Source organism: Macrotis lagotis, chromosome 2 (genome assembly GCF_037893015.1).
Source record: "Macrotis lagotis isolate mMagLag1 chromosome 2, bilby.v1.9.chrom.fasta, whole genome shotgun sequence".
Classification (NCBI taxonomy): Eukaryota; Metazoa; Chordata; class Mammalia; order Peramelemorphia; family Peramelidae; genus Macrotis; species Macrotis lagotis.
Window position 1 is genome coordinate 320521500 of NC_133659.1, and position 23206 is coordinate 320544705.

The 23206-nt window shown below is 41.3% G+C and overlaps 1 protein-coding gene across 1 annotated transcript in view; it reads right to left on the reverse strand.

Moving 5' to 3' along the window:
- Positions 1-20669: 20669 nt before the first annotated feature.
- Positions 20670-23206, reverse strand: part of NUP37 (nucleoporin 37) — a 43652-nt gene continuing 41115 nt past the window's right edge. Inside the window, exons 9-10 of the mRNA XM_074226709.1 lie at positions 21506-21599; positions 20670-20847 (exon numbers count right to left, since the gene is read on the reverse strand). Of these exons, the coding sequence (XP_074082810.1) occupies positions 20734-20847; positions 21506-21599 (208 nt within the window). The 3' untranslated portion in view covers positions 20670-20733. The remainder of the gene's footprint in view (positions 20848-21505; positions 21600-23206) is intronic.

Genomic DNA, 23206 nt, shown 5'->3' on the forward strand with positions numbered 1-23206 from the left:
CAGGCCCCAACGCCCTTTCCCCCCGGAAGTGGACTGAGCGAACAGCCGGGGCCTCCGCGCCTGAGGGAAAGACTACCCAAGCCCCTCCCGCAAGGCCTTTTGGGAATCGTAGTTTTCCTCTAGAGCCTCCCATTGGCTCTGAGGCTGAAAAAGAGACCGATCTCCCCGGACCCCTCCGCACGGCCTTCTGGGAATTGTAGTTTTTCCTCTACTCTCTCAAGAGGAAGTCGATGGCGCATGCTCCGTAAATCTGTAGCAGCCGAACTTGGTTAGAACTCAATTCAATCTCAGATCTAGAAAGAAGGCTCAGGGGGCCAGGTAGGCTCAAGTGAACTTGGGGCCGTGACTCCAGAGCTGAGAGTTAGCTTCAGAGGACCAGGTAAACACACCTGTACGTAGGAAAGTGGCTCCAGTGTAGGGGGGAGCTCAGGTGGCCAGGTCACCAACACACCTGTATTTAGGAAAGTGGCTCCAGTGTAGGGGGGAGCTCAGGTGGCCAGGTCACCAGCACACCTGTACTTAGGAAAGTGGCTCCAGTGTAGGGGGGAGCTCAGGTGGCCAGGTCACCAACACACCTGTACTTAGGAAAGTGGCTCCAGTGTAGGGGGGAGCTCAGGTGGCCAGGTCACCAACACACCTGTACTTAGGAAAGTGGCTCCAGTGTAGGGGGGAGCTCAGGTGGCCAGGTCACCAACACACCTGTATTTAGGAAAGTGGCTCCAGTGTAGGGGGGAGCTCAGGTGGCCAGGTAACAACACACCTGTGCTTGGGAAAGTGGCTCCAGAGTAGAGAGGAGCTCAGGTGGCCAGGTCACCAGCACACCTGTACTTAGGAAAGTGGCTCCAGTGTAGGGGGGAGCTCAGGTGGCCAGGTCACCAACACACCTGTACTTAGGAAAGTGGCTCCAGTGTAGGGGGGAGCTCAGGTGGCCAGGTCACCAACACACCTGTACTTAGGAAAGTGGCTCCAGTGTAGGGGGGAGCTCAGGTGGCCAGGTCACCAACACACCTGTATTTAGGAAAGTGGCTCCAGTGTAGGGGGGAGCTCAGGTGGCCAGGTAACAACACACCTGTGCTTGGGAAAGTGGCTCCAGAGTAGAGAGGAGCTCAGGTGGCCAGGTCACCAACACACCTGTACTTAGGAAAGTGGCTCCAGTGTAGGGGGGAGCTCAGGTGGCCAGGTCACCAACACACCTGTACTTAGGAAAGTGGCTCCAGAGTAGAGAGGAGCTCAGGTGGCCAGGTCACCAACACACCTGTACTTAGGAAAGTGGCTCCAGTGTAGGGGGGAGCTCAGGTGGCCAGGTCACCAACACACCTGTATTTAGGAAAGTGGCTCCAGTGTAGGGGGGAGCTCAGGTGGCCAGGTCACCAGCACACCTGTACTTAGGAAAGTGGCTCCAGTGTAGGGGGGAGCTCAGGTGGCCAGGTCACCAACACACCTGTACTTAGGAAAGTGGCTCCAGAGTAGAGAGGAGCTCAGGTGGCCAGGTCACCAACACACCTGTACTTAGGAAAGTGGCTCCAGTGTAGGGGGGAGCTCAGGTGGCCAGGTCACCAACACACCTGTATTTAGGAAAGTGGCTCCAGTGTAGGGGGGAGCTCAGGTGGCCAGGTCACCAGCACACCTGTACTTAGGAAAGTGGCTCCAGTGTAGGGGGGAGCTCAGGTGGCCAGGTCACCAACACACCTGTACTTAGGAAAGTGGCTCCAGTGTAGAGAGGAGCTCAGGTGGCCAGGTCACCAACACACCTGTACTTAGGAAAGTGGCTCCAGTGTAGAGAGGAGCTCAGGTGGCCAGGTCACCAACACACCTGTACTTAGGAAAGTGGCTCCAGTGTAGGGGGGAGCTCAGGTGGCCAGGTCACCAACACACCTGTATTTAGGAAAGTGGCTCCAGTGTAGGGGGGAGCTCAGGTGGCCAGGTCACCAGCACACCTGTACTTAGGAAAGTGGCTCCAGTGTAGGGCGGAGCTCAGGTGGCCAGGTCACCAACACACCTGTACTTAGGAAAGTGGCTCCAGTGTAGGGGGGAGCTCAGGTGGCCAGGTAACAACACACCTGTGCTTGGGAAAGTGGCTCCAGAGTAGAGAGGAGCTCAGGTGGCCAGGTAACAACACACCTGTACTTAGGAAAGTGGCTCCAGAGTAGAGAGGAGCTCAGGTGGCCAGGTAACAACACACCTGAGCTTGGGAAAGTGGCTCCAGAGTAGAGAGGAGCTCAGGTGGCCAGGTCACCAACACACCTGTACTTAGGAAAGTGGCTCCAGTGTAGGGGGGAGCTCAGGTGGCCAGGTCACCAACACACCTGTACTTAGGAAAGTGGCTCCAGTGTAGGGGGGAGCTCAGGTGGCCAGGTCACCAACACACCTGTATTTAGGGAATTGGCTCCAGTGTATGGGGGAGCTCAGGTGGCCAGGTCACCAACACACCTGTACTTAGGAAAGTGGCTCCAGTGTAGGGGGGAGCTCAGGTGGCCAGGTCACCAGCACACCTGTACGTAGGAAAGTGGCTCCAGTGTAGGGGGGAGCTCAGGTGGCCAGGTCACCAACACACCTGTACTTAGGAAAGTGGCTCCAGTGTAGAGAGGAGCTCAGGTGGCCAGGTCACCAACACACCTGTACTTAGGAAAGTGGCTCCAGTGTAGAGAGGAGCTCAGGTGGCCAGGTCACCAACACACCTGTACTTAGGAAAGTGGCTCCAGTGTAGGGGGGAGCTCAGGTGGCCAGGTCACCAACACACCTGTATTTAGGAAAGTGGCTCCAGTGTAGGGGGGAGCTCAGGTGGCCAGGTCACCAGCACACCTGTACTTAGGAAAGTGGCTCCAGTGTAGGGGGGAGCTCAGGTGGCCAGGTCACCAACACACCTGTACTTAGGAAAGTGGCTCCAGTGTAGGGGGGAGCTCAGGTGGCCAGGTAACAACACACCTGTGCTTGGGAAAGTGGCTCCAGAGTAGAGAGGAGCTCAGGTGGCCAGGTAACAACACACCTGTACTTAGGAAAGTGGCTCCAGAGTAGAGAGGAGCTCAGGTGGCCAGGTAACAACACACCTGAGCTTGGGAAAGTGGCTCCAGAGTAGAGAGGAGCTCAGGTGGCCAGGTCACCAACACACCTGTACTTAGGAAAGTGGCTCCAGTGTAGGGGGGAGCTCAGGTGGCCAGGTCACCAACACACCTGTACTTAGGAAAGTGGCTCCAGTGTAGGGGGGAGCTCAGGTGGCCAGGTCACCAACACACCTGTATTTAGGGAATTGGCTCCAGTGTAGGGGGGAGCTCAGGTGGCCAGGTCACCAACACACCTGTACTTAGGAAAGTGGCTCCAGTGTAGGGGGGAGCTCAGGTGGCCAGGTAACAACACACCTGTGCTTGGGAAAGTGGCTCCAGTGTAGGGGGGAGCTCAGGTGGCCAGGTCACCAGCACACCTGTACTTAGGAAGGTGGCTCCAGAGTAGAGAGGAGCTCAGGTGGCCAGGTCACCAACACACCTGTATTTAGGGAATTGGCTCCAGTGTAGGGGGGAGCTCAGGTGGCCAGGTCACCAACACACCTGTATTTAGGAAAGTGGCTCCAGTGTAGGGGGAGCTCAGGTGGCCAGGTCACCAACACACCTGTACTTAGGAAAGTGGCTCCAGTGTAGGGGGGAGCTCAGGTGGCCAGGTCACCAGCACACCTGTACTTAGGAAAGTAGCTCCAGTGTAGGGGGAGCTCAGGTGGCCAGGTCACCAATACACCTGTACTTAGGAAAGTGGCTCCAGTGTAGGGGGGAGCTCAGGTGGCCAGGTCACCAACACACCTGTACTTAGGAAATTGGCTCCAGTGTAAGGGGGAGCTCAGGTGGCCAGGTAACAACACACCTGTGCTTAGTAGTATGGCTCCAGAGAACAGGGGGAAACTCAGGTGATCAGATAACTAATCCCTTCTGGACTTAGGAGAGTGGCTCCAGAGTAGAGAGTGAGTTCAGGTGGCCAGTTAAGCAACATACCTACTGAGAAGAATGGCTCCAGAGTAGAGGGGGGAACTGAGGTGGCCAGGTAAGAATCACGCTTGTTCCTAGGGTCTTGACTCCAGGGCTGACTGGTGGTCCCAGGTAGCCCAGTAACTAGACATTTTCTTAGGGGGCTTCTCTTGGAGAGGTGGGAAGGAACTTAGTTGGCTAGCTATCCATACCGCTACTTAGAATCTGGACTGCAGAACTCAGAGACTCTTCTACTGATCATGCAGCCCTTCATGCCTGACTCCAGAGCTGGGAACCCCTAAGATCCTCTTGTCCAAATTCCCTTATTTTACCTTTAAAAAACAAACCAGGAACTGAGTCCCAGGGAGGTTGAGTGATTTGCCTCATGTTTGGATTCCTATTGGGCTGATATTCCATTGGAGTCAATTATTATACACAGCATAGTTGATCTGTGATAACGCTCTGAATAATGAGAATTGCTGGCATGATAGCTTTGTAGCTCTGAGAATGGAAGAGATGACAACTGGTGGCAATAGTTGAATGCAGCTATTGAGTTGTTGTTCAGTCATCTCTGACTCCGTTTGGGATTTTCTTGGCATGGTTTGCCATTTCCTTTTCCAGCTTATTTTACAGGTGAGGAAACTCAGGCAACAGGGTGAAGTGACTTGTCCAGGGCCATTCAACTAATAAGTGACACAGTTCAGATCCAAACTCATGAAGGTGAATCTTCATTCCAAACCAGAGCTCATCACCATTTTTGCCACCATGCAATGAATGTAAAATGCCAAAAAAAATCATAGATGAATAGAATAATTTCCTCAGAGCTAACTGGATTAATGTTATTAGACTGGCAATAAGTTTTGCATTTATGTTTTAAATCTATCGGCTTGTTTCTTATTAATGTTGCTGATAAGTTGGAGAGGGTTTTTTTTACATTGGAAATCATCTAGAATTTTTTTTATTTTCGAGGGATACATATATGTATATGATTTCTTTGTAACATAGGATAGATCTCCCTTGATCAGAAAGCTGAGATTGAGTTATGAATAATACTGTAAATTATTTGAGACTTTTGTTGGCAAAGAGTCTTCCCCTTCAGCATCCAAATGTGTATATTTTGGTTTGTCAGAGTTAATCTGCATTTGGTAACCTTCTGAAGCCTCTGGGAAGTTGTGATTGAGTGTGAAGGTAGTAAAAGTTGTCTGCCAGACCTTTTTTTCTGGGACATGAGACAGCATTTCAGTACTAGAAATATCCAGGAGGACCCCTGTTTAAACTCCTTGAGTGAACATCAATCTGTTCATAGGAAAACTGGATTCAGGGGGAAAAAGGTTAAATGGAATATTCCAACCATGAACAACTTTAGCATCTCTGATCCATAGACTGTATGAAGCCCATTAGGAAGGACTTTTTTTTTTCAGAAGTGCAGTTCAAAACAATCCTGGGAATAGTAAGGGCAATTGAGGAAAAGGAGATCTAGACAGACTTCATAGGCATGGATGGAACTCTGGATTTGGAGGAAGGGAGACCTGAGATGCCACAGACACATTCTCAGTACAGGACCCTGGACAAGTTAGTTACCTTCAGCCTCAGTTGCTGAATCTGTGAAATGTGAAGAATGGTTCCATTTGTTTTATAGGTTGTTGAACCATCAAGTGCTCCCTAAAACTATTAGACAGGAACAGCAGGCATGATAGGTTTTTTTAAATTTTGGGGGGGTGTGATACAGTGATTCTATCCAAATGACTAAACACTAGAGTGATGAACATGATCTTGGCAAAGACTGTAGAATTTTATGACGAATTAAAGCTGACCATATGGTATATGCAAGAGTTCAAAGCAGCCACTAGGGAATTGCCCAAAGACCTTTTTGAGTCAGTGACCAAAAAGATAACTGGATCTACTCCCAAGATTGTATGTACCACAGTGTAAATGAACTTCTGCTTCCAAGAGAGAAAGGACAGGGTGATTATGCTACTATAACCTCTCCTCTATCCAAAGGACAGGATGTACCATTTCAGACTAAAGAGACTGAATCCTATGGTAGAATATCTATCATCTCCAGGACAAAAGACCGTACATAAAGTCCTGATGAATGAATTTCTTTTTTGGAAAGAATCATGAATGATGGAACTGGGAATGGTGAGCAGCCAGCTTAGCTGCATGGACTTAATGTACCTTTAATCTGTTGCTTCCTGCCTTGGTGGCCAGAAAGGTACTCTGTTAAGAAGGTATTTATTTAAGATTGTAAACTGGGTTGCAAATGTCTGTAATGGTGGATGTACAAATGTTGCTATCGATGATGACCATAGTCCTTTATAGTGTCACTGAATTTTGCAAGATGGCTCCAAGGTACTGGTGATTTGAGAATGGGATGGCAATGCTCTCTAAATATGGGATCTAAAATTGTGAATGATGGTGTATTATTAATGCTGTACTTAAGATTTTTAAAGTGATCCTGTAACAACTTGTTGCTTTCCAATATTCTTATTGTTTTAAGACTTCAGCTATCTGATTGCTATAACTTGACTATCTCTGGGTGGAGTGGATTAGCTATTTTGGGATAAAGTTAACACTGGTAGTTTCAGTCTGGAATGTACATAAATACCTAGAGAAAGAAAGACTTGGAAGGAATACATGTAGAGGAACAGGCCTGTTTAATGGATGAAGAAACCAAGAGGGGAAAATGAGTCACCCAAAGGACTAGTTTCTGACTCTGACTCTGCTCCAAAACTGCATCTGGTAAAATACAATGCAATAAATGCGTTAGAAAAGCATGGAAAGATTTGTGTGAACTGATCCTGAGTGAAGTGAGTAGAACCAAGAGAACACTGTCACATTAACAGCAACATTGTGAGATGATCAACTTATGGATAAAGTTCCTTTTGGCATATCAAGATAATCCTGAGAAACCTGCTATGGACAATGCTATATGCACATCCAGAGGAAAAACTATGGATTCTGAATGCAGAGCAAAAGATACTATGTTTACTTTTTTAAAACTTCTTTTATGCTTTTTCTTTCTTACTTATGGTTTTTTCTCCCCTTAGTTCTAATTCCTCTTTCACAATATGATTAATATGGAAATATATTAAACATGATTGAACATATATACAACTTTTACCAGATTGCTTGCTGCCATGGGGAGGGAGGGAGGGAAGGATAGGTGGTAGAAAAATGTGGAACTCATAAACTTGCAAATGGATGATTGTTAAAAACTATCTTTGCATGTAATTGGAAAAAAAATAAATGCTGTAAGGGATGAGAAGCAAAATTATGGAATCAAAGTGTAACAGAAGGCACCAGTTTTAGTTAGTGTTATACTGTACGGAGCACTAGATCTAAAGTCAGGAAGACCTGAGTTGAGATCCAGTCTTAGACACTGACTAGGCTGTATAATCCTGGGCAAGTCACTTAATATCTGTTTGCCTCAGTTTCCTTCACTATAAAATAGGGATATTAGCCCTTCTCCCCCAGGGTTATTATGAAGATCAAATGAGATAATATATGTAAAGTGCTTTAATGCAGTGTCTGGCACTGTATAAATGTTGGCTATTATTGTTAGGTGAGGAGCTCTAAGAGAAGGTTTCATGGAAGAAGTATTTATGTGAGATAAACCTATTAGGATGAATAGTGTTGAAAATGGGATTTTGGGAAAACACAAGTGACTCTTTTTTGTCCAATGTTTGCTATTTTTCTTTTCTTTCTGTACTTTGATAGTTCTGAGTGTTTCCTTCAATACCTCCTTTCTGCCTAATCACCTTAAGACTACAAAAGAAAACTCAGATGACCTTAATTAAGGTTCATCCTTGGTTCTCCAAAGCAACCCAGTACTGGGGAGATGCCTTGACTTGCAAGTGAACTGGATTTAAGTGAGGCATCTAGTCATCCAAGTCATCAACAAGACAATAGTCAAGAGGATTGGTATGGGCCAATGGCAGTGGGTGATGTTGGCCTTTCTAAATTAAATTCTTTCCTAGGTCTCAGTACCCATTCAGTGACTAAGAATAAGTAAGAATTGAGACAAAAGATGGCCCAATTTACTATCACAAAACTATCAATCTGGGGCAGGGAAGAGAGCAGAAAGGTAAAAATCTGAGCTGGGCCTTGAAGGGGATATGGATTCCAAGAAGCTAAGGTGAGAAGAAAGAATATTTTAGACATGGAGTTCAGGCATAGAAATGGAAGATGTAATGTTGTGGCTGGTCAATTTATATAAAGTGTAGAGTAATTGGGAAGAAATAATAGCAAATAAGTGTGGAATCAGAATCTGGAACCAGGTGGTGAAATGCTTTAAATTCCAAATAGAGAAGTTTTGTGAGACAAGAAGGAGCATCAGAAGCTTCTGGAGAAGGGGAGTGACAGAGAAGTTGTGCCTTGGGAAAACCAATTTCCTAGCTGTTTGGAAGTTGGATTGGAGAGAGGAGGGCCTAGAGTCACAGAAATCAGATCATTGTTGCAATAATCACAAGTGATTTGATGATGACCCAACCTAGGATGTTGGCTGTGTGAGTGGAGTGAATGGGACAGATGGGAAAAATGTGGACATATAATTGAAAATATTTGGCCACAGATTGACTGTGCGGGGGAGACGGGGTAGAGTAAAATCCCAGATCTGGACTGAAAAAAAGATTAAACCTGAACTTGTTCTCAGTTGATCACTTGATGGAGGAACTGTTCCAAGTTCTCTTGGATCTATTTGTATTTTTGCCAAATATAACGCTAGCAGCCCTAGTTCTCATGGTGTAGAAACACTTGATGTTTCTCTGCCTACTGGGTGCCCAACTGCTACTGCTCATCAAGCATACATTATTGTAACCCCGGCTTTGTGTAGTTTTAAACACTGGACTCCTAGGGCCACTAAAACTGATTTGTACAATGCGTACTCATAAAAAGAATAGTCACAGAACTTCCAAAGAACCAACTTATTTTTCCATGTACATGTGTATCTCTTAAAACCTGCAGACATGTGTTGTATTATTTCATTTGTTGGAGTGGTTGTGGACCCTCTTATTTTACTGACCAGGGACTATAGATCAGTATTGCTTATTTCCACTCAAACCATCTTTTCTAATTTTCATATTTCAAAGTGGATGGATTCATAATCTTGTCAATGTGCCCATTCCCTCTAGGACAAATTGCAACCTTTCTTTGTCATCCCTTCCCTTAGAGTAGGAACTCCTTGAAAGGCAAGGGTTTTTTTGGCCTTTGCATCCTCAGGCTCAATCCAGTTCCTAGCTTAGTTAGTGTTTGATGAATGCTTGTGGATTCACTGACTCTTTTCATCTTATGTCCCAAATCCTACTATTAAGTCTTCCATAGAGGATCTGCTATACATGCTAAAAAACATCCCCGAGGTCTCAGTATCACTTAAGGATAGGCCAATTATGGGACCATCAAGTTGTCACTACTCAAAATGCAAATTAAAACAACTCTGAGTCTATTAGAATGACTGATAAGAAAGAAAAAGGAAAATGATAAATGTTAGAGAAGATATGGGAAAATCAGGACTCTAATGCACTGATGGGGGAGTTGTGATATGATCTAACCATTCTGGAGAGCAATTTGGAACTTCAAACTTTAATCCAGTAATACCACTACTAGGTCTATATTCCAAAGAAATCATAAAAAAAGAGAAAAAGATATACATATGCAAAAATATTCATAGCAGTTTTTTTCATGTTGTTGAATAATTAGAAATTGAGGGGATGCACGTAAGTTGTGGAATGGCTGAACAAGTTGTGGTATTTGAATGTAATTTCATATATTGTGCTATAAGAAATGATTAACAAGCAGATTTCACAAAATCTGGAAAGACTTACATGAACTGATGCTGAGTGAAGTGAGTAGAACCAGAAGAACATTGCACATGGTAACAACAATATTGTATGATGATCAATGATAAAGGACTCAGCTCTTTTTAGCAATTCAGTGATCTAAGACAATTCCAAATGATAGAGGGGGCAGCTAGGAGGTGTAGTGGATAAAGTACCGACCTTGGAGTCAGGAGTACCTGGGTTCAAATCTGGTCTCAGACACCTAATAATTACCTAGCTGTGTGGCCTTGGGTAAGCTACTTAACCCCATCTGCCTTGCAAAAAAAAAAAAACAAACCTAAAAAAAGACTGATAGAAAATGTTATCTACATCCAGAGAAAGAACTGATAGTTTGAATGCAGATTGAAGTATAGTATTTGCACTTTATTGTTTTTTTAGTTGTCCTGTTTCTACTTTCACAATATGACTAATATGGAAATGTTTTACATTATTGTACATGTATATATTACATCAGATTGTATGCTGTTTTGGGGAGAGGGGAGGAAAGGGAGAAAGAAAAATTTGGAACTTAAAATCTTTCAAAAAATTAATTTTGAAAATTGTCTTTGTGTATAATTGGAAAAAATAGATCTATTTAAAAAAAGTTGTCACTCCTCACCCTTTGCCCACCTCCTTTCCTGATGCTGGAAGATAGCTTCTATACTGTTCCTTACATATAACCCACTGTTAATAAAATACTACAGCTATGGCTTACTTAGAACAAGTCTATATTGGGAGAATATTGGTGTTCAAGAGGTGGACATTCTGCTTGTGAACTGTCTAAGGAAATGCTTCCATTTGGACTTCATACTTGACGTTGTCTACGATAGCAAATGAATGTGTACTTCTCTGTATTATGACTCCAGAACTGTTGATACATTTTTTTCTATCGATACGTTTTTCAAGACATCTTGTGTGACCTTAACAAATGCAAGGGACTTCATTTTGTTCTATTACTCAATTCAGGTCTGACTCTTTTGTGAACCTATTAGGAGTTTTCTTGGAAAAAATACCAGAGTGGTTTGCCATTTCCTTCTTTTGCTCATTTTAAACACAAGGAAACTGAGACAAACAGGGGTTAAGTGACTTTTTCTCTAGTTGTTCATTATCTTCCCCAGTGTTTCCAGATATCTTGAGAAGTGATCCCTCAAAGTCTGCTTTGGTGAGGCATTATGATGTGGTCTTCAGTTTTAGAAAGCTATGATGGTAAAGTACAGTTGTTGCAGGCTCTACCATGATGAAAAGTCTTTGAATATAATCCTGGCAATAGGTTATATGTTTTCCAAAGATCAGTCCAGCTAATTGTGGAGAAGTTTGTTTCCAATTGACTGACCAACTGGTAATGTATTATTTTTCCCCCATGACTCATTAAACAAAGAAAAATACAAAATGATAAATTTAGTCCTAAGTGACACCTTTCCATGCCTCTGTTGTAACAGGGGCTGTGTATCAGAGAGAGGAGGCAGAGGGTGCTAAATTTCACACAATTTTTAGATCATTTCTAAGTATTAACAGTTATTGCTGTTTTGAAAATGAGATCCTCATCTATTGATCAGTGAGTGAAGAAATGAGTTATATCTCCCTTGACATTGTCACTGTGATGCTTGAAAACAAATGGAAGTTGCAATTAAAGGAAAGAATGACTTGTCTCCTTGTAGAGGCAAATTAGAGTTGTCCAACTTAGATTGACTGTGCATTCATTCTCACAAAGACATTCGCTTTTCCACTTATTTGACTGTATGACTTGGAATACTTTCTTTATTCCCTCTGAACCTCAGTTTCCTCATCTCTAAAATGAAAGGATTGGACGTTCTAGGTCGTTTCCATTGCTAAATGCATGAGTCTCTAGTGCAGTGTTCAGGATAAATCTTTATTTTTAAAAAAAAAAAAGCATTGTGAAAATAATTTCATCTTACTCATCATCCAAGCAACATCCATGGCAGAAGGTGAGGAGATTGACAGATTCTAAGAACTGAATCAAACCCTTCAAATGAACATATATTTTCAGGTTCAGTGACTTCAAAGCCAAGTTAAGTATAGGTGAGGATGGTGATATCTGTTGGAAAATACAATGTCCAACTGAAAGTAGAGAATCACCACGCTTGCAGATTATATGAAGTCCCAAGCATCTGTAACCATGTTTCTACAGCCCTCACTGTCTGAAGGCCAGACATGTTACATTTCATCCTTCTTCCAGAGTTCTCTGGTTGCTGTTGTTTGTCCTTCAGTCTTGAAGAGGACTATGGATATCAGGGAGGTGAAGCCATGAAATGCAAGTGACTTGGTTAAGAGGGTTGAGTCTCTTCCATTAGTTCAAATCCCCATTGTGTTTACCAAATTTCAAGAGACCAAGCACTTCAGCTCTAGATTATTTGCTTGAACAAATACCCTTCCTAGCACATGTCGGGGCATGATCCTTGACTTTTAACATCTCAATCTCTGAGGATGGGAGGCGGATTATTAGGTTTACAGCTTCACTCAGTTTCTATGTAGCACCAGTCCTGCTGAGTTCCAAGTCCAAAGTCCCCATCTCAGCCCCCTAGTTTCTTGCTCAGGGCTCCCTTGCTGGGCTGGCTGTAACATCTGGCCTGGGATCATGATTCCCAGGTTGCCATTGCTCAAGGTCCCTGGTCCAGGACTTCACTCCCTGCATTTGGATAAAGGAAGTACTGAAAGAAGATGCACCCCCCCCCCCAGCTTAATTTGGATGAACAAGACCTCCACACCTGGATACCATTGGAAAGAGAGGAGACTGTCCAGCTTTGGTACTTTTAAAGATATAGACAGTTCTGGTTCCGCAGCTAAAAAGCAAAGAGGTTGCTCCCATTCACAACACATGAATGCAGGCTATTTTTACCCCAGAAGCAGATCCCTAGTGTCTCCACATGAATGCTTCTATCATAGGTGATCTGGTCATGTCCCAAAATTCCAGTACATTTCTATATCATCTTCAGTAGAAGAGCTGGAATGCGCAATACAGGGTAAATACCAAATGACAAAACAACATCAACAACAAAATCCAACAAGGTGATTATTTGAAAACACAGGCATTCAAAAGATCAAAATGAATATGAAACTAGAAGAATTCAAATAAGAAAAGTCATTTAATTAAAATACCTTTCATGCCTGGAATGCTCTCTCCTCACATTTGTCTTTCTTGGTTTTCCTTCTCTCAGGACTCAATTCAAACCCTACCTTCTGTAGGAAAGCTTTCCTTGTCCCCATTCCCTAATCCCCCTTTTACTAGTCACCTCCTCTTCAAGTTTTACTTTTTTAGGTTTTTGCAAGGCAGTGGGGTTAAGTGGCTTGCCCAAGGCCACACAGCCAGGTAATCACTAAGTGTCTGAGGCGGGATTTGAACCCAGGTACTCCTGACTCCAGGGCCGGTGCTCTATCCACTGCGCCACCTAACTGCCCCTCCCCTTCAAGTTTTACTTTGTATCTATCAAGGTTACTTTTTGGGCATCTTATGTAAACCTACATATATACATATATTTTCTTTGTAGATATTTTGCATATACCTATATATAGACATGTATCTGCTTCGTATACACACACACACACACACACACACACACACACACGCATAAATGTCTCTCCCATTAGGAAACAAACTTTTGGAAGGTTGGGGTAATTTTTTTTTAATCTCTGGGTTTAGTACAGTGACTAATATATAATAAGCACTTGATGAAAGAATCTGACCTCTTTATTTTCATACATTGGAAAGTCTATGATCGCCTGTTCTGGGTAGTCTCTCCACTAATGAAGAGGCAATCCTGCCCTGATTTCTTGGTTTATAATATTCTAGACAGCTTTTCCCCATAAATCCTTCAGAAGTCTCTCCCACAGACACAAGCTTTTGTTCTTTTGCTGACTCAGAGTACCAAAGTACCACTTGAGTTGTCCAACTGTTATTTCTCATTTTCTCTATATGACCAGCTGGCTCACTTCTTTCAGTTACCCATATCCTTGGTAATATCCTTTATACTGCTTCTAAAATATAGCTACTTACAAACTTGCATAGAAACTTGCTTTTTATTAGTTTAAGACAACATCCACTACAGGGAGAAAACATAGAATAAATGAAAAATATTCCTACAAAATTAAAAAGTTGGATTACTTGTGTCTGATTTTAAATGCATAATAAAGGGGAAAAATGATCTGATTATAACTTAATCCAAGGAACCCAAGCTACTTAAAGTAGAAAACCAGTTTGTAGAGAAAATGTCTGTTTCCTTATCACTGTTGTATAATTTACCACGAGTGGCCTTTGGCTTGCTTTGGTCATTGCTGTTCCCTGGCTTATTTATTTATTTATTTATTTAGTGACAAAACACCTCTCCGAAGAGTCTGGCCAATAGCTTTAAGAGAGCTCTTACTTCAGTTGACTTCAAAGATTAGCCTTACTTTTGGAAAAAAGGATAATCTTCACTGGGCTTGGCTCAGTGAGAAGTAAGACAGCTGTGTTTATAAAAAAGATCAAAGTTTTATGTGTACCACCGTTGGGAGCAAAGATACCAGTAGGATTTACTGTCTTTTACTACAAAGTAAAGAAAGAATTGCATAGCTCAACAACAGTAAATGAAGTTGGGAGGAATGCTTAAATTACACAAAAATGGAACAGAGTCTACTGAGGAGCTGAATACCAGTAAATGAGATTGTTTGTATAGGACAAGGAAACTGCCAGATACCTCTGTTACTTCTAATTGTTTGTATGGATTTTATAAGCTTCTCTAAGTGTTCTAATTCCCCAGGTAGACGATTCTGTTAATAATCAGTGGAGAAGTCCAATAGCTATACAACTATGGGCTAAGTTAAACAGAAATCTGCTGACCCAAGGAAATTTCCAGACATGTTGTTACCTGATCCTCCATAAGGGTGACACTTGTTTTTACTGAAGTGGTCCAAAGAATGGCTGAAAGGGTCACAACGCAGATTGGATTCTTTTGATTTCCCAGGAAGTCCAATACTCTTACAAGTAGAGGAAACTCAGGTTGTATCGTGTCTGTTCCACCAACCAGCCTTCACAAAATGATACTCTAATCATTTTATTGTATCACTACACTGCATGTTACGAAAGTAGCCTTTGCAAATGAAAATTATGTGGATTTAAACAAAATAACCAGAAAACCCCTCCCCCTCAATAATTTTTAAGGTTTGTTTTAAATGCTTAATTTGAAACAAATGTTGGTTGTTTTGAAATTCTTTTGACATGGCTATTGTTAAAGTTTTTAAATCATCAAGGTGTTAAATAAACACTTCTCTTGTCCTTATTACTAAGGATGCTGGCAGCTAGATCAAGGTACATGGGAAAAGACTGGTTTCTCTGAGGACTTGATTAGGCCATCATAAGGGATATACGGGAAGAGGCCATGATAATAGTTGGTTTTATTTCCTGGTTTTTAACTGTTGAATCTAAGGTCCTATTTAGGCTAGAAGTAGAACTACTGGTATGATATTAATTTAGGTTAGAGAGTTTAACTTCGGGGGCTACAGAAAAACAAGAGAAATACCCTGGAGCAGCTGCTCTTCTCCCTTCAGAACTATTAACATTAAAAGTCTTGGGCACGAGAATATCTCATAACTTCCCAATCAGTATTTCTGGGACAAAGTCAGATTTTGGACAATTACAAAAATCCAGACACAAATGTGCAAACCAGATTCCAATTTCTCCTCTTGACATAAGATTTAAAACAGCACTAGGAACATTTCTAGGTCAGTGTCAACATGTAGTCACAAATTACCAGAGTAAGAAACAAATTGGAGTGCATGGGTGTGCGAGTTTGTGTTTTGGCAAGGGAGCGGCATTGAAATACTCACAGTGTACAAGCCAAATCATAAAAATAAAATGGGATTTATGATCCCATCCTTTTTGAAAGAGTAGGACTTAGCCATGACATCTTGCAGATTTGTGATATCCTGACTTTTGTTTCAACAGTCCTAAATCACACTGCATTTTAGACTATCAGCACAACTATTGCCGGGTTTCTGAATGAAGAAATAATTTAGAAAATGTACAAAGTAGCTTTAATTGCAACAGAAAGCCAATCTACCTTAGTTACTTTGACAAACAAGGAAAATTTTATTCAACTCAACAAGAATTATGTTAACTTCTGAAGATGTAAAAACAGGACCGTGTGGGGTAATTCTTTAAACATTTTAATTGTGTCCAATTCTTTATGACCCCATTTGGGGTTTTCTTGGCAAAGATACTAGGATGGTTCACCATTTCCTTCTCCAGTTTATTTTACCGATGAGTAAACTGAGGCAAACAGGGCTAAGTGACTTGTGCAGGGATCACACAGCTGGGAAGTGGCTGAGGCCAGATTTGAACTTAGGTATTTCCTTACTCCAGGCCTGGCAGTCTATCCACTATGACACCTACCTGCTCCCTGGAGATACAGACAAAAGCAAAACAGTCCCTGCTTTTCAGGAGCTTACACTCTGCTGACTGTGACTAGGTTACAAAAGTCAGATTCCACATTGTGCTAGGAATTGAAAAGCAATTAATAACAATTTCCCCTTTCCACTCTCTCTTGGTCCCATGGCTATACATATCAAGTTTTCAAAAAATGGACCATACGCAGAGGAAAGCAATAGCTATGTCTCTTTTATGGAGCACACATCAATTTGAAAATTGGAGGAGTGAAGAAAGGGATGGAATAGGGATGAAGGAGAAAAGGAGAAACTTGTACTTCATCTCAGTGAGGACACATTAAAGGTTGAAGATTTAGGGCTGGAAAGGATCTTCAGGATCTTCTGGTCCTGAACTTTGGGTTCCATGGACAGGTGTTTTAGGGGGTCCATGAGCTTGGATGGGAAAAATTTTATCTTTATTCCGGCATAACTGGTTTCCTTTGTAATCTTATGTATTTTATTTTTATGCATTTGAACATTTGGAAAATGAGTTCATAGGCTTTCCAGACCAACAAAGAAGTCCTTGACACAACAAAAAGGTTAAGAACCCTTGCTGTAGTCTAGTCCTAGAGTAAAGTGAGACAGAGAAGTGAAGTGACTTTCCTAAGGGTCGCTCAAATAGAATTTGAACTAAGGTCCTGGAATTTCTGATTTTTTCCATTGCTGTTTTCTTGCTCCTGGGGTGCCAAAAGAGACAAGGGCATCATTGCCCCTCTAGAGAGCTAACACTTCTTGGGATGTACATTTTCTAACTCATAGAAATGTAGCTGTCTTAGAAAAAGAACATCTTTCGCAGCTGATCCTTTCTTCCATCTTCAGTATCCTACCGTGGCAATCTTCAACAGAAATCCTATGAAACCTGGATTTGCTTTTTTCTAATGATAGCTTCCTTACAAAAACATGCAAACTGAATGGGATCTTTTAAGTAGAGATTATGTTCTTGAACATTGCTTAATGCGGAATTATCATCTCTCATCCTTGAACATTTGTGCTGAATGATTCCCAAATCTCCACCCTAAACACAAATTTTTCATTCTCCAAATCAAGTCCCCTAATTAAGAACAAATCCTTTTAAATCCTGCAGTGATTGGTGCCAAATCTTCTTTTGAGTGCCACCAAGTCCTGAGATTGCAAACCTCCCTGGAGAGTCAGGGATTTGAAGTCAGAAGCTTTGGAGTTAAGATTTGACTCTGCCTTTGGGACCTTGAGCAAAAAACTCAGTGAGGTGTGGTGGTGACTTTCACAGCATAACCTAACTGAGAAATTTCACAGGTCATTAATTCAACAAATATTTATTGAGCACCTATTATGTGACAAGGAGTGTAGTTAGTTACTCCAGAGGATACCGAAAATAAATAATGGTCCCTGAACTCATGGAGCTTATTGTCTAGGGAGTGTTGGGGAGGGTGATCCAGACAAGTTCTCTCCTGTGAAAATTTCCCAAGGTGCCCTTGCCCTGTCCCCTGCTGCCAATGATTCCCAGCTTGGCTTGGGGCAGACATGCTTGGCAGGCCCTCCCTTCTCACCTTCACTTAGTAGAGCCTTTGGCTTCCTTCAAAGACCATCATCTCAATGGTATCTGTCTCTCCTAAAGTTATCTTGTATTTATGTGTTATGTGTTGTACCTTCCAATAGGGCAGCAAGTTCTGTGAGTGTGAGGACTGCTTATCAAGTTTGCTATGTATCCTCCACACATAATAACTAAACCAAAGCTAAAAAATGGCAGTTGTTGAGTAGAGGATAGGTGCTTTATATCAACATTTTTCTTTGTTGCTCTGAGGCCTTTTGAGTTTATGAGAGGTGAGGCTGTTTAATTCACATTTATTAAACAGTAGTATTTTGTGCCAAAGGAAATACAAAATTTGAATATATAAAATATGTATTATATATATTATGACATAAATATGCATGTGTATGTATATCTATCTATACATTACTGCATGTATTTGCAGGTTTATCTCATTAGATTGGAGACTTCTTGAAGGCAAGGATTGTCTTTTGCCTTTCTCTGTACCCCAGTCTTTAACACAGAGCCTGATATACAGTAAGTGCTTAATATTGAGTGATTGATTGATGTGGTGTTTGTCCTTATGAACTTTGGTAATATCTTAGTACAGGTAATTATTAGAAGTTATATTATATTCACCTCTCTCTCTCTTGTGAGTTCCTCAGCTCAAACAGGATTAATGATGATTTCTAATGTTGATGCCTCAGGTCCAGTCTCTTTCTTGAGTTCCAGTCCTCCATCAACACCCGCCTATTGGAATTTCCAAATGGATCCTATGGGAATCTCAAATTCAGTATGTCCAAAACAGAACTCATCATCTCTCCTCCCAGTGCTTTTTGTTGAGTATACCACCATCCTTCAAATTACCTAGCTTTGAAATTTTAGGACCATCCACTGACACCTCTTTTTTTGTTTGTTTGTTTGTTTTTTTGCAAGGCAAATGGGGTTAAGTGGCTTGCCCAAGGCCACACAGTTAGGTCATTATTAAGTGTCTGAGACTGGAATTGAACCCAGGTACTCCTGACTCCAGGGCCAGTGCTTTCTCCACTGTGCCACCTAGCCACCCTGACACCTCTTTCTTACTCATTCCATATACATCCAGTTACTTGCTAAATTTACCCCATCTGTCTCCTTTCCCTCTCCTCAGGTTCTCATCTGGGATTATTTAACAGTCTCCTAACTGGTCTCGCTGCCACAGGTCTCTTCGCATTGCAATCTATCCTCCATACAGATACATTCATGTCACCTTCCATCTCATTAAATTCCAGGACCCTATATTATACCGGATCAGATGTAATTTCTTCTCTTTGACTTTTAAAGACTTTTCCACTTTTGCTTATATCCATTACTTCCCTTCCTCCCCCCATACTCTTCTTTTTTTTTGCAGCATTCCCTCTTCCATCTTTGTGCCTTTTTCTATGCCCCTTTCCTTTTAGAATCTTTCATTTCTTTTGAGGCGCAGCTTAAGGACAACTCTCTTTAGATAAGCCTCTCCTGATCCACCCTGGGGAGGGTGTTGTGCCACACTGCTTCCTGTGAGCCCTTGGGCACAGTAGTTGCTTCATAACTGTCTATCAATGGAATGGCTTTATATCAAACATCCTATAAAGTACTGTGTGAAATCTGTGAGGGAAGAATGGAGAAGGCTTCTTGGAGAAGTTGAAATAGGAATTAAGTTTTGAAAATAACTAAAGAATGTGTCATTACAGACCTAAGAACAGTGTGAGCAGAAGCACAGGGTGGGAAGGGCTAGGACTCTTTGGGGACCAGAGTAGTCGTCTTTGGGTAGGGCATAATGTATATTGTGGAGAGCAGCATGAAGCAGGGACAGTAACGGATGATAGTGTTAGATTGTAACCTAACCTCTAAAAAAGGGCTTGAAGGTCAAGTAAACTCATTGGCCACAGGACTCACTCAAAATTTCTGAGAAGTGACCACATCTGTCCTAGAGACATTAATCTGTCAACTGGAAATATGAGATACTACATACATCTCAAGTATCCCCTCAAAACAATTTACCCCAGGGGAAACCAAAAGCTGGAGGTGAAAAAGTTTCAGCTGTGTACAAATGGTGCTGAAAGAGACACAGTTGGCCCCAATGACAGCTCAGTGATAAGCAATGTGGCTGGGATATGAGTGCCTTAACAATTTTCTTGAACTTTAAAGCCTATTTCTTACTTGTGGGAGATTAAAAGGAGGCATATTTGCATTATAAAAAAAAGACCAATAACCCAGAATTTGCCAAAAATCAGAAGGACACTGGCAATCAGGTAGTTTTCTGTGTAAAGAGGAAAACATTCTGATTATCTTTCTTATTAACCCACTGTCGTCTAGCTTCCCTACATATTTTTCCTAATAAGAGTGGGGGAACTCTAGAAGAAATGGGAATCTAGTTAAAAACATGTTGGGATTCAGATTTTGAGTGACACTCCTAAAATTTATTACGAGAACCATCTGTTAAATCATCTGATGGTCATACTTTGTTGAGCAAATAATCAGATGAATTTGAACAACAAAATGAGTTTCCTATAGTAAATGAAACAATAACAATTCATACTCACAGCTGAGTTCAAAATGCTCTCTAGATTTAATCTGATTAAACCCAACATTCCGATAAAGCCAAACTGTCAAAGCAAATGTGTGCAAGTACATCTATACATATTCTGGCTGTGGTGGAGAAATAACGTAAGAGAGCCAAAATTTCTGACATTTTTCTTCCTGTGAAAAATGTTTGTGTTCTGGAGAACATCCCAATACGGAAGATGCCCCTTTGTATACTACTGTAACAAATCAAAAGCCTTTCAATTACCTTTTTTGGTTAAGCTCAATTACGTGGTCTTAAAATATATATATATATATATATATATATATATATATATATAATAAAAATTTAGAATAGATTAAGAAAAAATCATTTAATAATAAAATTAAAAACATTTGACTGTTTTTAAGGTATATCTGAAATATTAAAAATAAGGATTCTGATCAAAATATTTATTAAAAATATAGTTTGAAAACTTAGTGTACAAGGAAGATATTTGTGTTACATCTCAGTCACCCAAAACAATAGTTTGTGGTCACTTCCCATAGCACAAAGAGGGAGAGTCCTGTGCCAAGACAGACCAGATCCCACAGCTGCAGAACCAATGAGGATGGGCTACAAAAAAAAAAAAAAACAAACAACAAAGATCAGGAGAGAAGAATTAGAATGAAACAAAAAATTCAAAAGACAAAAAAATCTACACAAAGCATCCTCCAAATAAGTTGTTATAGCTATCTGCCCTCATTTATAACATTTACTTTATAGATTTATTTTTCTGTTGTTTAACAGCTTTACAAATGACCATACTGACAGATTCTGAGGAACATACATGTTGATCTCATGATGTCTCCAGCCAGGAGTGGGGATGAAACCATGTTCTTGGTCAGTCCCTTCTGCTCCATAGAGCATGCGTTCCTGGGATGGCAGGGTAACAAGCCCTGTCTGAGACCAAGGGAGTAAGAATCGATCTTGTGACTTTGTTATTAGTACCTCAGCCAGACAATTTCCTGAGACAATGACACAATTTAAATAAAGGAGGAAAATAGAAAAGCAACGGTGGAGAAATATTACCTTGCAATGACTTTCTAAATTTGACAAGTCTACTAACTTGCTATTAATGGACCTCAACATTAGGAAAAACACATCTTAATATGTAGTCGAAGTGGCTAAAAAGACAGCCAATTTAGGGATTATAAATTTGGAGAGAGGAAAGCAAGTAGAAGAGATGCATAGATGATGACAAAAACAGCCTGAAACCCCAAGCCAGTCCTACCTGTGGATGCCCCAAATGATGAATTAGAAGCTGAGTAGTCATTTTGCCGGGGTAGCCAGTGGTTGCAAATAGGTTTTCATTAACAGTCGACCACCTGAGAGGAAAATCCATCAGTCATTTTCATCTCTCTATACAACTGAGGCTGCTCCTTCACCCTCCTGGTCCCAATCTCTGGCCTAAACGCCAGTCACTTATTATCTAACAAGATGTCCATCTATCCTCATGACACTTAGAAACCCAAATAGCTCTGAAACTAAATCATCTTTTTTAGAGAACCAATTCTACTTGGGATCCTCATCTGGGGAAGTTATTATGTATTTATTCAGACTTGGGGTCAACCTACAAATGCACTAACTAGCTATTCCTCTTCTTTTCCTTTCATTCGCAGCAACATAAGCCTACTGTTTGATGTTCTTGTCTTCTGCCTAGATTATTGATTGCAATGGTCTTCTGATTGACCTGTGTACCTGTGTTCTTCCCTGTTCAACCTATCTATCTACTACTGTCATATTAACTTGTATTCTCAGTGATCTTAGAAACCATCTTATTCAACCCTTTGTTTTACAGATGTGGAAACTGAGGCCTGAAGATGAAAAGGATCTATTCAGTGATTGAACAGCAGAGATTCCCACTTGGAAGGTCCTCTAATTCATGCAGTACTCTATTATGATGACACTGTGCAGACTCATTAGCAATATCATGGTATTTTGGGCTTCTACTTTTTCAGTTTGCATTATACTTTATATCATCACCTACTTTAATAAAAATTATATGACAGATTATTGTTTGTATCTATAGATGTTAAATTGGGGTTTGGGCAGTGAGGCGGTCCACAAAACTCCCCAGTGAGGCCTGAATTGCATTAAACTAGATTGAGGAAATGTTAAATAAAATAAAAAATATATAGTAAAATATGGGTAATGTCAACTGGTGGTTTTCTAAATTTCTCTGAGTTTGGTGCAGCTGTCCATTTTGGGGATCATTCCAAATTGTTTTCCTGAATGACTAGATCAGTTCACAGCTCCACTAACAAGGCATCAGTATGCCTGTCTCTGACAATTACCATTCTATCGTTCTTCATTTTTGCTAAACTGATGGGTATGAAGTGGAACTATAGGGATTTTTTAGATTTTTATAATGACTTATAACATTTTGTAATATGGTCAACAGCTTTTAAAATTATTTTTGAAAACCGCTAATTTGTATGCTTTGACTTATTGGGGAATGGATCTTTTTCTTATATATTTGAATCAATTTTCTATTTATCTTAGATAGTAGATGTCTATCAGAAAAAAAAAAACTTGCTGCAAATCCCCCCCCCCCCCCAATGAACTGTTTTCTGGGTAATTTCAGCTACATTGACTTTGGGAAATAATTTTTAATTTCACATACTCAAAACCATCCATTTTATTAGTAAGAATTCTTTCTATAGACAGTTGCACCTAAGATATATCTTTTTATCTCTAGATCATAGATCCACTTGGAACTCAGTGTGGCATATATAAAGTATGAGATATTAATTTAGCCCAAATTTCTCATAGACTGCTTTCTAACAGTTTTTCCTCAAATTCCATACATTTCTTCATTATATGCCCTTGAAACTTCCCAGCTTTTTCCTAAGGAATCTGGAGTGAGGCCATTGTAAAACTGTAGATTTACTGAGCAAAGATAATGGACTCCTGTAGGGAAATGGCAGCAGTC